Here is a 16,839-nt window from a genome sequence, read left to right as displayed (position 1 = left end):
AATACTCTCTTGAAACTGGTGGGGGAAGAGGTAGCACCATGCCTACCTGAGGTCAGGCTTTTTAGGGACTTCCCCAAACTATCTCCAGAGTAACAAGACTTCCATTAGTCGGACAAGCACTCAGGCTTGTTGAAAAAACCTAAGACAATGAGATGCAGGAGAAGAGAACAGAACAGACAAGACAGTATTTGTTGGAGACAGATATTGGTGTTGTGAAGCAATACTATGCAAAAGCAACCTCTTTTTCAGGAGCAATTTTCTTTATGACTGCCTCGTCATTAGGGCTCCTCCGAGAGGTGGGCTGCTCTTTTAACAGAAACTTTTTCCCAGCATGCCTTTCTGGTACTTTCCCTTTAAATCTGGCAGGGGCAGGCTCCTACAACTCTAAACTAGCCATCTTGCAAGTGGCTACTACTTCTCCCTTTACTAGTCAGTAAGTATTAACTTCTATTATACTTGACGCTATCTTCTCAGGACTGAGGAAAAAAACTTATAACCTGCAAGGGCAAGGTCCTCCTCTCCCATGTGAATATGTGGGGCTGTGTTTACTCTCACCTGTGGAAGACTGGGTGGGTGCTTCTCCTCCTATGGCCATGGGACTCCTGATCAAGCTGACAGGCATTGCAAGTGCTGTGGATTGCTCTTCTACTGCAGAGTGTGAAAGTAGCACTGTATAGGAGGACTACACCTTGTAGACAGGGTCCTGGGGACTCCACAAACTGTGCACTTCATTTTGTTCCTCCTGCAAAGCAAAACATCCAAAAACTATCAAAGCTATTAAAGGCAGAAGAACTGAATGTGAGGAAACCTAGGTTAGGCTGCAGTAAAATGGAGCAAAAAGCTGTGAACTAGTCAGAAGTCATGTGCATGGACTCTTGCTTTCCTACAGGCAGATTTCAGGTTATTGCGGGGATGGGGGTGTAAGAAAGGAAGTTGAGCTTGTGGCAGAAAATGGGTAATGTGTTCCTCAGCACACCTGATGGCCTCTTACCTGGCTTGCATGTGAGAGAAGCTGAACATAACTGCTCTGCAGCAATTAGGTTTTTCATTATCATAGTAAAGGGACTGGCACACAGATCTTGTGTCCATGCTGATAAATGTTCATAAGTTACACAAGGCTGGGTTCTGTGCTGAATATTTGTAAGGAGAAAGTAAGACCTACATCAAAACTAGTGCTGAAGTAGATTAAGAAAGTACATTTGTCCTTGAAAAGTGAAAAAACCTGAAACAAAGTGTGTTTTATTTTATTTTTTGAAGTGGTGTTTAATTAGTTTGAAATCATTTTCATTCTGAATTAAATCAGTGATAGTTATTTTAAAAAACTATTTAAAAATAGTGGTAGGTTTGTTTGTCCTTCCTCCTAACCACTGATGTCTACTAATGCCATCAGTGTTAGTCACACTCCCTGAAGAAGGGCTGTTACCTTGTAGTGGTTGTAAAAAAAGAGAGAGAAGTCCTGAGAAAAAGAGCTTCAAAGTCTCCTAAGCATGTAACTTTTCCACTGGCACCAGCTAGTTAATATTTTAAGGAATACTGAAACAAAATGAATTAGCTAAAAATTCATGGAAATTAATTAATTTTACTTGGGGGGAAGAAACTGATATTACAATAAATAATTTGAATAAAACTCCAAAAATTTTACTATATTGTTCCTCTAGAGTAAATGTTATTTATGTAGTGAACACTGTGTGTGACCGTCTGGATGGTGGTCTCTTGCCAGGGGATTTTACAATCTAAAAGGAATTACAATTCATTTGGTAAGGGTACTAGCTGGCAACAAGTGTTGATAGTTGTCAATATCAGGGTCATATTGGTCAGCAACAGGTGTCTTAATTCTATGTCTTAAGTCAGTTTGTGGTTTTTTGTTTGTTTGTTTGTTTTTTGCTCATGACTACATCCCATAGCAGAGGCACCAAGAACTCTAAAAAAGCCTGCAAAATAAACTGCAGAACCACTAGCAAGCATTTTGGGTAAGTGTTAGAAAAACAAATGAGTAGTTAGAGAGCCTGTGTGCTTACAAAGAGAAGACCAACAAACTACCAGTCTTGGATATAGTAGAGCTAATGCCATGTATGTATTTTATCTTGATTTCAAGTAGTAAAAAAACTTTTATCATATGGCACCAGCCATAGGCCTCAATTGCAATTGGGGCCCAATTATGCTAGTTGCTGTAGAAACATGTACAGTTCAGGTTTTGCTGCTGACTCAAATACAATGGGTAACAGAACAGGGGTAAGGTTGACCTGTAGACCACAAGCCAAAAGGCTTTTTGGGTGCTGAAAAATATGAAAACCCTCTTATTTAAACCCAATACTCCTCTATATACAGAGACAAAAAGGAGGTGGAGCCTAAGGCATAATCCATATGTTAATTACCATTTGAGATAATAACACTTTAAAGTGTATTGTGCAGTAAGTGTCCACGTGGGATTTAGAGTGGAATAGTTAGTGAACTTTAAATTCACACCCTACCTATCTTAGACTTGCTTTCCTCTGAAGTCTAAATTATCAAGGCAATCCAGCATATGGCTGGCAGCAAAGATCAATGTAACCAGATACTCCTAAAATTACACTGGTCTACAATTTTTAAGTGGTCTGCTTCAGAGATAAAATGTGCTATTTATTATGTATTTTGATGTGCTGAATTCAAATATGACAATTAAAACAACTGATTGGCTACTGTTGCTAAGATATTTAAGTTTTTACATTTTATGTCTACGTATAGATAGTAGAGTTTTAATCATAAATTGTAAACCTACGTCTTTTCCTGTGTTTATGGTTGCTTTACATGGTAATATTTCACCTGTCCTGTTTATGTAACACTTTAAAAATCAGCAAAAGGGTTATATAAATCAAATTTATTATGAAACAAAAGGCAAAAAACTATTATGTATATAGTTTAGTCCTATTCAGTGTCTACTCGGCGCTTCTTGGCTTGTCTCTTGTATTCATTAAATGGAGCATCTCTTGTCACTGTCCAGAAATAGTCTGCAAGCATTGATGGGCTCCATTTGCCCTGATAGCGTTTCTCCATTGTTGCAATGTCCTGGTGAAATCGCTCGCCGTGCTCGTCGCTCACTGCTCCGCAGTTTGGTGGAAAAAAATCTAGATGAGAGTGCAAAAAATGTATCTTTAGTGACATGTTGCAACCAAGGCTTTTGTATGCCTTGAGGAGGTTTTTCCACCAACAACCTGTAGTTGTCTGCTTTGTTGTTTCCGAGAAAATTTATTGCCACTAACTGGAAGGCTTTCCATGCTGTCTTTTCCTTGCCACGCAGTGCATGGTCAAATGCATCATCTTGAAGAAGTTTACGAATCTGAGGACCAACAAAGACACTTTCCTTTATCTTAGCTTCACTTAACCTTGGAAATTTTCCACGGAGGTACTTGAAAGCTGCTTGTGTTTTGTCAGTGGCCTTGACAAAGTTCTTTATCAGACCCAGCTTGATGTGTAAGGGTGGTAACAAAATCTTCCTTGATTCAACAAGTGGTGGATGCTGAACACTTTTCCTCCCAGGCTCCAATGACTGTCGGAGTGGCCAATCTTTCTTGATGTAGTGGGAATCTCTTGCACAACTATCCCATTCGCAGAGAAAACAGCAGTACTTTGTGTATCCAGTTTGCAGACCGAGCAAGAGAGCAACAACCTTCAAATCGCCACAAAGCTGCCACTGATGTTGGTCATAGTTTATGCACCTCAAAAGTTGTTTCATGTTGTCATAGGTTTCCTTCATATGGACTGCATGACCAACTGGAATTGATGGCAAAACATTGCCATTATGCAGTAAAACAGCTTTAAGACTAGTCTTCGATGAATCAATGAACAGTCTCCACTCATCTGGATCGTGAACGATGTTGAGGGCTGCCATCACACCATCGATGTTGTTGCAGGCTACAAGATCACCTTCCATGAAGAAGAATGGGACAAGATCCTTTTGACGGTCACGGAACATGGAAACCCTAACATCACCTGCCAGGAGATTCCATTGCTGTAGTCTGGAGCCAAACAGCTCTGCCTTACTCTTGGGTAGTTCCAAATCCCTGACAAGGTCATTCAGTTCACCTTGTGTTATGAGGTGTGGTTCAGAGGAGGAGGATGGGAGAAAATGTGGGTCCTGTGACATTGATGATTCAGGACCAGAAGTTTCATCCTCTTCCTCGTCTGACTCAAGTGAGAATGATTCTGGTGCATCAGGAACTAGCAGTCCTTCTCCGTGGGGTACTGGGCATATAGCTGATGGAATGTTTGGATAATGCACAGTCCACTTTTTCTTCTTTGACACACGTTTCCCAACTGGAGGCACCATGCAGAAGTAACAATTGCTGGTATGATCTGTTGGCTCTCTCCAAATCATTGGCACTGCAAAAGGCATAGATTTCCTTTTCCTGTTCAACCACTGGTGAAGATTTGTTGCACAAGTGTTGCAGCATATGTGTGGGGCCCACCTCTTGTCCTGATCTCCAGTTTTGCAGCCAAAATAAAGGTGATAGGCTTTCTTAACCATAGTGGTTATACTGCGCTTTTGTGATGCAAAAGTCACTTCACCACAAACATAGCAGAAGTTATCTGCACTGTTCACACAAGTACGAGGCATCTCTGTTCACTTTGGCTAAACAGAAATGTGTCCCTTTGCAAAATCAAACACTGACAAATAAGAGAGCCCGACACTGTATGATTTCCAGAGCTGATATAGGGCAATTTGTTCAGCAGAGTGATGTAAGCTTCGTTATGATTGCATCATCCATGACTTCTAGGAATAACATGATGCAATTCATATCATGTATGACGCAATACCAGCTTCAGATTGCATCATTCATTGTTTTGCCTAAAAAGCAAGTACTGTCCAAACCCGGTCATAGATTTATTCATAGATCCAGTCAAAGATGTATTTTAGTCATTTCTGGTTTAAATTGAGATCCCTTCCCTTTATAACTCACTTATCCTCCGCCATTCCCAAGTCAAGGGTCGTATATACTGACCTAATAGCATATCTTGAAAACTAGAGCCAATCAACAATTTTAAGCATCATTTTCATTCTCAGTGACCCAGAATTAGTAAAGTTTGACTACATTTATTTCAGAAGCATTTTGGCTGCAGAGCAGTGTTATAGGGCCAGTTCCTCAGATGGTGTAAATCCGGGTAATTACATTGGCTGAAACAAGGCTGTCAATTTACTTCAGTTGACGAGCTGGCTGATAGTGTGTGCTATGGGGAAAACCAAAAAGATGAGACCTGGGAGTATACTTGTACAATGCCTTTTTGTGCCTGTGCCTTTGAGACATGCTAACTTATCTTCCCTAGGAAGGCAGTGCTGGAAGAATCTACATTCATGTTGGTTTTTTTTTTTAATTTTTGTACAGTCCTGACATGTTTGCTACAATCATATTGGATTAGATTAGTGGTGTTTCCTCATTCATATGCCATAAAAATACCATCTGTATATATTTTAAAGAATATATAATGCTAAGTTATATTTTGGCCAAAGTCTGCATGAAATCTGTATAATTTAAATTTCATAAAAATTGAATATACAGCCATCAAAGTCACAAATCCATTTTCTTTGCTGATTCCTACCTGCATTTTAGTAAATGTGTCCCAAAGTAGTTCTATCCAGACCTTGCTTTCCTCTTTCAAATTGTGGGAAGTGTTGCATAGCAGACAATTGTTGGTGCCCACAAGGCTTGATGCTTTTCATAGGTCTTTGGAGTGTGTGTGGTTTTTTGTTTGTTTGCTTTTTAAAAAGGATCATTCTAAGGTCTTGCTGACTTAGTCATGTGCATTTAGCATGGCCTTCTTCCCAGAAGGGTGGGGCGCGGGAAGATATTTTGACACTTACCTTTGGAGATGTGATATTACATCACATGCTGCAAAGATCAGTGCGTTCCTCTTCTCTGGAAGGAGAGTTGTGGTGATGCGAGGCACGTACATAGTTATTGAAGGCCGAAAAGGGCTGTGTGAATATGCTGTTTCAACCTGCTGCCACTCCCCCTGCTGTAAATAGCACAACTAAGTCCCTGCTGCCTGAAGGAGCTTCAGCTTGGTGGGGAGGAGGAGAGGTGGGAGAAAGGAAAAGAGGTATCCAACACAGAATGAATTTCCTTTGATCTCCGTAGTGCAGCAAGAAAACTCTCGTCTCTCCTCTTCCACATCTTATGATGCTTCTTAAATTCCCTTCAGTTTATCAATACAGTCTCTCCAGAGCCCTATACCTGAAGTACCCGATTAGATAGATTAATTGGGTGTGGATGTGATGAACAGGTTCACTAGCACTTTGGTCCTAGCCCCTCATTGCAGGTTTCCTCCATTTGCACACCTGCACTCTCAACAGAAAAAGTCTGAGTTTATAATGCCAAGTCTCATAGCATTGTTTCCACAAAATGCTCCTTGTTGTTTTTTACTCCCGCCTCCTCTAACATATGTAAGTTATTAAGGAATGTAGACCTTTTATATGATTATGACTATGACTTACTGGGCAGCAGACATAACTAAACAAGCACCACTAAGACCGAGACTGCCAAGATATTTTTCATCATTTTTAAAATAATTTTTCCTTGCTACTATTTAGAAGCCCTAATTGAAATCCATTTTTTTTCACTGAAAATATTTCCCTTTGTTACAAGTGTGTGCCGAGGGTTTATCATGGGAGGGTTGGTCATTAGTGCTAAGTTAATGGCCTTGAAAATTTCTTACAAAAACATCACGGAAGAATCTGCTTTATAAACAAGCCAAAAATCACATGCAAAGAAAAAAAAATTACAAGGATTTTGCAACCAGAAGAAAAATCAAAGCATGTCAAATTGTAGGGCTAATACCCATAACCTAATAACCTTGTAAACTTCTGTTTTCATGACTCACAGAACCACTAGTACTGCATTAGCTGAAGCATGTTTCCTAGGCCACATGATGTACCTTTGCCCCGCAGATTCAATTACTCTCTTCTGAACGTTACATATAAAATACGTTTGTAGATCTGGCAGGACAATGCAACTTTTGTGTATATGGTTGGAGTGGAAAATAAAGCTGTATAAACAGCCTGTCACTAGTAAGACAAATTAAATAGAACTAGCATGTATCTAGAAATTAATTGGCTTTAGTGATGTCTCTTACATCTGTGGTGGGACTTCTTAAAATTGTTTCAAGATAAGTGCCCAATCCTGTAAGCAGAACTCTGGTTAATTCAATGAGAATTTCACACAGGAAGGATTGAGCTTCACATGATATCTTCATTTATTCAAAACCAATTCCAGTCAATGTCAATCAGAACTATTTCCGATTCTAACCTTGAGCGAAAAGTTAGTTTTGGTTTATTATCTAAAAAAAATTAGTAACCATTTAAAACACAGCTGCAGTCAGTTTAAGGGATACTTAGCTATAAATCTCTGTACAGTTTGTTTTTTATGCAACAAAAATAAAATGACCATAATCAGAACTCCCTCATCCTATTTAATTTCCTAGCCTTTTTATTTACAGCTTTGATAGCTTGAATAGATTTAAACGTGTCGAAAGGCAGGAGGCTCCAGAGGCATAGCGAATCTCCTTCAACATGCCACACCATTCTTTCGTCTCGTCGTCATACCTGCAATTAACAAAATACTGTGACTACAGATCCACTTCAGTTTCTTAGCTCTTTGAGCTTGACCTTTCTCCTTGGACACATGTATAAAAAGGAGAATAATCCACATGTCAAGAGCTCCCAGCAGCCTTTGTGTTAAACTGTTACTATACAAGAGCCCTTCTATTCTCCCAAAGAGAATGTTAGGATGCTCTGATTCCTTCCCGCTCCCTTTGTCCCTTTATCTTAGTATTGGCTAGGCACCTTGCAGCATGTTTCCCTCATCCCTGGAACAGTGTCCTGGTGCCTGTTCTCCAAGTATCCCCTCTCTCCTCTTCCAATCATTCCTCAAACTCATTTCTTCCCAGAATCCTTTCTACCTTCCCACCAATTGCTCCCCACACCTTAAATTATCTGAGCAATTCAGAAGTTGCAGACTATATGGGATTTTTCACATATATTAGCTAATTCAGATTCAAACTCTAGAATGTGTGTGTTTGTGACTCTCCCTAAGGGAGTTTGCTCTAGAAGTTTATATGTGGATTGCAACTCATCTATCTATTAGTGTATGTGAATGCAATAATAGGGATAATACTCTCCATTTTGCTGTCTCTTTCAGATCACCCTGCATAAGAAAACATGATGAGCTTGAAATTGTTTAGGCAATGTAAGAAAGAGGCTTGCAGCATTGTATACAAGGTGACATTAGCCAAAAAGTCAGAGTGCAACAGGTATTTCACTTTATGGAGCTGAACAGACCCAGAAATACTACACCCCACTCTCCTTTTTCTATACTTTGCTATAGCCTGCAACTGGTGGGATGTGACTGTATTGTTTACATCACTTCACCAGACGGTGGAACTATTCCCCAGGTCCAAGTCTCACAACTGTATTACTTCATTGCACACAAAGATTGTGCTCACCAGACACTATGACAACCAGTCCCTTAAAATGTATATAAATAGTTCATTTATGAAATGAAAGGGTAATACTGATTTGACTTACTCCCTAGCTTCTATAAACCTCAAGGTGAATTTTCCATTTAGGAAATGTGATTACAGTAGAACTTACTTCCATATGTCATTAACTTCATTTGGTGCAAATTCCTTGGACTCCAGTTGAACCATAGCAAAACCGCCAATAGCATACAGGGATCCATTCAAATTGACTAAACTGATAGAGCTTCTCTCCTGGGGGAATTCAGGCATAACCTCCCACCTATAAGTTATTTATAAACAAAACCAAATCAGTCAGACAATATTTAAGAAACATTCTGTTCAAAAAGGGAGAAGTATCTGGGATATCCCATGTTGACAGCTATGGTTGGCAGAAACACAAGGGTTAAGGATTAGTCTGAGGAGCCTTAGCATGTGGAAAAGCCCATAGTGTACCAACACTGACATTCTGCTTCTCCATTCACCAGCATTAAGGCCAAAGTGTGCATGCTCAAGATCCTTTATGCAGGGAAGGCCCTCATTTCCTCCTGCTGCAACCTCCAAAGGTGTCTGTGTGCTTTCTGTTCATTCTGTTGAACCAGCATTAACATAATGGCGCAAGAAGAGTCAAGCTCATTGGCATTGTTAGGAGTTTTCCACTGCAACGTTACTCTCCCCTATGCAGAATCATGGCGTAAAAACCTAAAACACTTGCACAGGTAAACCCAATCCTGCTGGATAGGGCCAACGGGCTCAATTTTCCTCTCATGCTGATGTAACCCATTCACTCCAATGGAGTTATTCCTGATTTTCAGCAGGGTAAATGCAACAAGAATGTTAGACTTTCCTGATAAGATAGGTTTAAATGCAGAATGCGAGTGTAAGAGATCCAGGATGATAGATAAAATTACCTATATTCTGACTTGTTTCATTTTGCCCAATGCTTGACAAAAGCATTTCTACAGGAAAAGGTCAGAGAGTAGAAGCTAAAGTCAAATATATTTTTCCCTACATTAATAATTTTTTGGTAAAACTTCCATTTTTTATATTTTTAGTTTAATTCTAAATATGTCCTGCTCTGGGACAGAATATATTTAACTTCAAGTGTATCTGCTACGTAAAAGATCAGCATATCTTCTAATTAGACTTTATGGATTTTACAGTAATCTCATTACAATTATGACCTACCATAAATAGTCAGTATAATTTGTAATTAAGAGCATGGTTTTAAAACTGAAAATCTGCTTGGAACTTTTATATTAAATAGTAATTATTTGTGAAGCAAATAGTTTATCCTGAAATGTTTTCCCCTGACCTTAACTAACACCTTTACCATTTTCCCCACAATAAAATAAATTAAAAATAAGGCAACTTAGTCATTAAAATTCAAATTAAAAAATTATTTTAAAATGGTCTGGATATGCACTCACTTATTAGTGGTGAGGTCGAAGGCTTCGACAGAGGCTGAAAGGCCTTCTTCAGTGACACCTCCTGCAATCACAATTTTGCCTTTATGGACAGCCACTGCAAACATTGAGCGAGCCACTTTCATGGGAGCCAGATCTCTCCAGTCTCCCTTCTTGGGATTGTATATAAATACCCTGTTAGTACATTTCCTGTGGGGGGAAAAGAAAAACTCTAAGCATCTCTGGTAAATCCTTTGAATAGATAAGTTTAAGGAGACACCTATTTAAATGGATTTTTTGTGTAACGAAGAGCGGCACATACCTAGATCCGCAGTGTTCCTGCTCATCACACTTATGTTAGATCTAGGTAAATGGCTAAACACATGTGGGTGGGTGTGGTGGGGGGCAGGGAGAAGAGAGATAGAAAGAAGAACTAGTCACTTTGTTTTTTTTTAATGCTAATATGTTAACTAGATCGTCCTGATTGAATTTGCTCTCCCAAGTGCATTTAGTGCTGTATGAGGACTTTTAATTCTTGTAGAAGTCAATACATACAAGCACAATTTATTAAACTAACTACATGGTTTGACAAACCTCTGTCCGTGTCTGAGCCACGTTAATTATTATCTTCCTCCTTCTCCTGACCTGAGGTTCTCTCATTTCTAACTTAGACTGTATGCTCTGTAGGGCAGAGACAAGGCCTTGTGAGTTTCTGTAAATCCCCATTCACATCCATAGCACTGGATATAAATGTTATGCTATTTACACAGTGCCATAATGTGTATGGTGCTTTACACACAAGAAAAAATGTCCCTGTTTCATACAGCTTGATTAAGATGGCATGTGTTGAGGGATGGTAACAAAGAGAGGGGACTGAGCATAAGGATTACTACAATAAGATCGCACAGTTGCTTTAGTTGATTATATATAACCCTCACAATATGTGCATTAACACTTACGATACTATCACTAAGTGTGGAAGACTAGAGTTGATAGGAAGAAATGTGTATTTAAGGAGAGATTTGAGGTGTAGATATAGCAGATCAGGTCAGGATACGAGGTTATTTGCTTAGGGGCTACAGTGTAGTTTAAGATAACCAAATAACTAACACTGAGGACTTTTATTCTTTTGCAGAATATTCTGTTTTGGAGAGATGTATCCACAAAATATGAATAATGATGTACCCAAATAAAAAGCTGCAGGGGGAAGTCTACTGTCTGTGAACTAGACACTTTTAAAATGTAATTTATATATCATAATTTCTTGGTTACAGGAGTCAGGGTTTCCTCAAGCTATCTTCTAATGTAGTGGTTTTGTTGCATTAGTGTTCAATGTTGGAAAATTCTAACTCCTCCACACACATTTGCATCTTTATCCTGATTTACAGGAAAAATAAGACGATTTGCTCATTGAGTTCTTGAAATCCTCATTTGATATCCTGTACGTGAAGAGCAAGCATTTCACTTCTAGTTTCTACTGGAATAGGAGGATCACTTTCACTCCAGGAGAACAAGACAGCAGCACCAAGTAGAGTGATGACCAAGTTGTATAGTAGACAACCTGCTTTTAGAAATTAGCTCATTTCTGATTGTAGCAGACATCTCTGGCACTTGTCAAGCAACCTTATCATGGTGTCCCCATGTTATTTTTTTACACTGAGACACATCCTATTTCCACTCATGCTCCTAGTCTTTCTTACTTTAATGAAATCATCATAGTATGGCTCCAACTACAGTGCTAACAAGGCTTTGCAATTTGGAATGATTAAAAACAGGAGTTTCAGTAGCTGGATACAGTCCTCAATGTGCTGCAAGTGTTTTTCGTGTATAATCTGACCAAGAAGCTAGGAATAAGAACCCAATGAGAAACATTGAATCACGTATGCACAACAGAACATTGTATGACACAGAAACAAGAAAGCCAGCTACTCAAGCCAATTGGCCATAATAATAGGAATACAGTACTTTACATTATAATGGATATTTTGTAGACATCACAATGTGATTCCATGTACCAAACCCACAACCAGTTGCAAATAAACGTGAGCTTTGATTGCTGAGTGTGAGGACACCCAACTAATCAATGGTACCAATTGCCATGAAATTATTTGGTACTCACTTGTCATCAGTCTTTCCTCCAAGACAGTATATCATCCCATTGTGTGAAATTGTTGCATGGCCATATACTTTGAGTGGAAGCTTTTTGGCCTCACTCCATTTTACTGCCCTGGAATTGGAAGATCATACTATTAAGGCAATTTAAATGAAAAAAGGTTATTTTAAACATGCTCGGTAAACATAAATTGTTAACGTACACAGGATCATAGCACAATACTGAATCCAGAGACTCCTCTGTCTGAAGGTCCTTTCCTGCAATTACATACAATTTGTTGTCTGACTCTCCCAGACCAAAAAGGCATCTGGCTGAAGGCAGTGGAGGAAGGCCTATCCATTCACCAGCAATGCTATCCAGCTGAAAGAACATCAAAATAGGAAATGTCAGGAAAGATGCATAGTAAAAGCCCAGACAATGAAAACTGGGTGAAATAGATTTAGATGCAGTAAGTGGATCAGTAGTGTTCCACATTATATTTATTCTAACTGCCCATTCATTGGATCAGCTGACACGTGCCAACTTTTACCCCCCCCCTCCCTCCGCCTAACACTGCTGGAGCAATAAAAGTGCTCCTCTCATTGCAGTGCTTCAAAAGCTCTTAGGATCTTAGTGTGCACATAGCAGAGTGAAGGTGAATTGTGACTTTTTTTCTACAAGACATAAAGGAAGGAAAACAAAATAAAATACTTGGTTTCTGAGCAAACCAGGAGGGAAGCAGTGTAATGACAAGTCTCCAGTCCCACTAGTCATAATACTGATTTTTCATCTGACACACTCAGAAGATTTAGTTTCCATTCACTTTCGCTGTGCTGTAAGCAGTTACAGAAGAGGAACAATGGGCAGAGGAAAACCATGGGATGTTTTCAGAGACCTACACTATATGAAATTGATTGATTTGTTTCTACTTATGTCCTTGCATAACCCCCCTCCCTGTAGTATCTGAGTACCTCCCCAGCAGTTAAGAATAGAAATCTTTTTCTTCCTTGCTTTCCAGCTTACAGACATGTGTGCGCACGCTCAAGTAGTGAGGTTTGTATTTAGCTCTGAAAAGTGAGGTGCATGGTTATTCTTGTCCCTTGTGGAAATGAGGTCCATAGTGTAGGTCCTGCTCCAGTGAAACTTCTGGCTCCAAAGCTCACTAGTTTCCTCCTGTTGGTCAACAGTTTATATGTTGCAGTGGAACTTGGGAACTAATGGACATAGATTCCTCAGGTAGTTAAGGCCAGTTCAGGCAGAGCTTTGCGTATCAGGACAGAGAAACTCTTGCATCCTATTCATTATAGCTGATAAGATAATCAGTGAATCAGCAGTGTAACTGGTGTGGGGAATTTCCTTTTGCGTATAAGTTCTGATGGAGTAATGTACAATTAGGGGCACATTTCTTGATGGGCAGTAACTTAGTTTTCTCCCACCTTGTCAGGCACTTAATGAAGTGGTAAGGCCAGTGAGGCAGAAGTGGTGGAGAAGTGGGGACTTATGAGGAGTGGAAATGTTGTAGGTCTACCATGTTAAAACTTTGAAGGAAACAATCACCAAGCTGGTAGTGCAGAAGAGTAGAGATATTTTAGTAGTGAGCAACAGCAGCAGCACTTAAGAGTAGCAATGGGGTGGATAAGTGGGATGGGGACAGGAGGGCAGCAGAAATTCAGGGCATGGATCAGGGAAAGATGTAAAAAAGGATTCTGGAAATTACATCAATTACTAGCCTCACTCCTATGGTATATGTGTCACTAAAAACCCCATGATAGAATTATAGCCTGATAATTCAGTTCTAATTCTAGATTAGATTATTTCCTGAAACCAATGTAACACCTGCACTGCAAACAAATTTTTGTAGCAACTCTTGTACTTCATTGATTAGTGCTTTATGTCTATGTAAGGAAATGAAACAGTACTAATGTAATCTCTCTCTAGAAAACCAACAGTTCTTTCTCAAAATCTGTACCCAGTTCATTACCTTAGTATCTGAATGTGATATTTTAATCCATAGCTCATGAAACAGTTGCAATAATTGCTATTTTCAATATCTGCCAATGACTTTAAAATTATATAATTTAGTATTGCCTTGCTGTAGTATATGCTAACAAAGGATCTGATCTTGTACTCTTTAGGCTAATCTCCCACTGAAGTCAAGAATTTGGAAACAGAGCATACCATCAAATAAATCAAGAGATAGTTGAAATACCCAAGGGTACAGAATGTAACTATGTATCTAAAAACCTCAGGATAAGTTTGACATAAGCATACTCCTTGAGCTTTTTTGTGTGTGTGCTAATTTTATTATATCTGTGTCACTATAGTTAAGGCTCAGCCATAGTTTGTATTAATAAATCTGACATTTACATGGATTTAAATGTTCACATACACTCTAGGCTGAAATATAGTATTTGGAGCATTATTACAGGCTGTTTGCCAATTTAAGAAGGTTGTATTTAAACTGACATATCTCAAATTACTTCAAGCTTTATAATTTTGGCAAACTGCCACCCAACAACATGATAGGACACCTACTGATGTTTTTTGGGGCGGGGAGGAAGAGTTAAATTGGTTAGGACACTAAGGGCCAGATTTTTAAAGGCATTTAGGAACCAAAAGATGCAGCTAGGCGCCTAGTGGGATTTTCAAAAGTGCCTAGGCACCTCTGATTGAAATCAACAGAAGTAAGGAATCTAGGCACTTTTGAAAATCCCACTAGGTGCATCTTTAGGTGCCTTTAAGAACTCACCTAGGCCTTAATCCTGAACGACACAGAGAACATGCAATTCCCATGGACTTCACTAGGAGCACTGGATGATCAGCACTTCTTAAGAATGTGCCCAAAATGCATATTTTCATAAAAGCTTTTGTTTTAATAGGAATCAATTTAATATAGAAACCTGCCATTAAGGCATCTGTTAAAAGCCAAACAAGTCAAGTGAAAGATGACATTTGTCCCTAATGGACTATGCTGTTCTGGGAGGAATTTCAAAGACTACAGCAACAAGCAAAACTTTTATAGGAAAAATCATGTGACTGAAATTAATTAAATCAAAGATTACCCTATTCTACATTTAGAGTTAGAGCTAAATGCTCTTCAGTAACTTGCAGAAAGTCTGTTTTTAATGTCATGCTAACACCATACTGATATACCAATGAATATGAGGTTTATACCTGGAAGAAGTATGACTGTAAAGGTTGATCCTTGTTCTCCTCATCCACATACAGTCCTCCGACGACATAGACCTGATTTTGTTTGGTGACTATGCTGGAATGATTTCTGGGAATCTGTTCTGCCAGGGCTGCCAGGAAACATTCATTCTCTACAGGGTCATAAGCCACTGCAGCTGTGTCATTGACCAGAAGAATAAGGTCTTTGACAAACATACCATGTCTCGGAATGTCATTGAGGTATCCAGGGAGTAAATCTTCATCCCCTACATCACCATTTACTTCCCCTTCACCTGACTTTCCTTTGCTTACAGCAGGTTCAGGCAATTTTCCAGCAAAGGCATCCTTAATAACCTTGATTTTTTTCTGAAGATCTGAGTTGCTTTTGATTATATCATCCTTCTCAACATGCTCCTTGAAATATTTTTCTGCCATAAGACGAAAACGAATGCAGTCAAAGACTTCTCCCAGGCTCTTTATTCTGTTCTCTTTGTCTGTTCGGACCCATGTCATTACTGCTTCAAATACCACTTCTTCCTTTTCTACGTTTAAGCTGTCAGGTGAAATAACTGAGATGAGCTCATGGGGGGCAAGCTGCATGAAGTCCTCTTCTTTGCAAATCTGCACAAAATGGTCTGACACAAAGTCACGGGCAGACAATGCAAGTCTTGGGCAGTCAAGGAGGAGACCTAATCTAAGGATGGCTAGACAATTACCAACAGCAAGTCTTTTCTGAAGATAGGAGACACATACAGTGAATACAGAAGGGATCTGAAAGCGGCTGGCCAAAGCAAAAATATCTTGCACATTAGAATCGTTGAGATCAATACTTGCAGAGTAAAGGTACTTGACAATCAGATCCAGGATGCTAGGGTCCACATTGTCTAGAACTACCTCCTTTTTTTTCTCTTCACTTTGCTCAGATAAGAAATACTCACGGAAATAAGGACTACAAGCTGATAGAATCAATCTGTGGCAAGGTAAGCTTTTATCACCAGCTTTTAGATAGCAATCAATGAACTTTTTCTCATCCAGGAGTTCCTTGAGGCCATCCTGAAGAAGCGTGGATTGGTAAAGTCGAAGTTCTTCAATGAGTTCCCTTTGGGAATCCATTTTGTGAATAATATGGGTGTGTGGGGGGAAACTGAAAGCTTTAGCTGTTGTCGGCACTAAGGTCTGCCTGTAAAAAGGCAGATCAATGTGCTTTGCCCAGCCTGAAGTCTCTGTAATTTAATCCTTCCAACTAAATATAGGTACAGCCTCTTACAAGTTGGAATTTAGGGTGGATGGTGGTGTGGAAAGAAGAGTTGCTCTGGCAGCTGTCATAGATTGAAAGAAGCAACTGTTGCTTTTAGTCACTAAGGGCAATCATTATGCATATTTAATCACTGAAACTTGCAGAGTAAGATATTACTCAATGTGAGTAAGGATGGCAGAATCTGGTCTTTAAGGAAATAGCTATGAATCAGGTCTCAAATATAAAGACATTACAGAATACTCTGAAATAGAAGTATTATCTGTAAAGGGTAAAGTTAGCAGCTATGATGTTATGTCTATTCACAGTGGATTCACAGAAAATGGTTTTTAAAGAGATTGCTTCACAAAAGTCGCCCAGTATGAATGTCTGGTACTTCATTCTGAGTAAAATTCATTGTGATTCATTATAGACAGATATTTTGTGCT

The 16,839-nt window shown here is 39.2% G+C and overlaps 1 protein-coding gene across 1 annotated transcript; it reads right to left on the bottom strand.

Annotated features, from left to right (window-relative positions):
* Positions 1 to 7,203: 7,203 nt before the first annotated feature.
* On the bottom strand, positions 7,204 to 16,375 carry KLHL41 (kelch like family member 41). The gene is made up of 6 exons (XM_005290408.3): positions 15,160 to 16,375; positions 12,209 to 12,366; positions 12,013 to 12,120; positions 9,918 to 10,103; positions 8,624 to 8,770; positions 7,204 to 7,576 (listed from the first exon to the last, which is right to left on the bottom strand). The coding sequence occupies exons 1-6, from the start codon at positions 16,267 to 16,269 to the stop codon at positions 7,465 to 7,467; spliced, it is 1,821 nt and encodes a 606-aa protein (XP_005290465.2). The 5' UTR covers positions 16,270 to 16,375; the 3' UTR covers positions 7,204 to 7,464.
* Between the last annotated feature and the right edge of the window lie 464 nt (positions 16,376 to 16,839).

Source organism: Chrysemys picta, chromosome 11, assembly GCF_011386835.1.
Source record: "Chrysemys picta bellii isolate R12L10 chromosome 11, ASM1138683v2, whole genome shotgun sequence".
Lineage (NCBI taxonomy): Eukaryota > Metazoa > Chordata > Testudines > Emydidae > Chrysemys > Chrysemys picta.
Note: the sequence above shows the minus strand (reverse complement) of the source record. Positions and strands in the feature narration are given on the sequence as shown.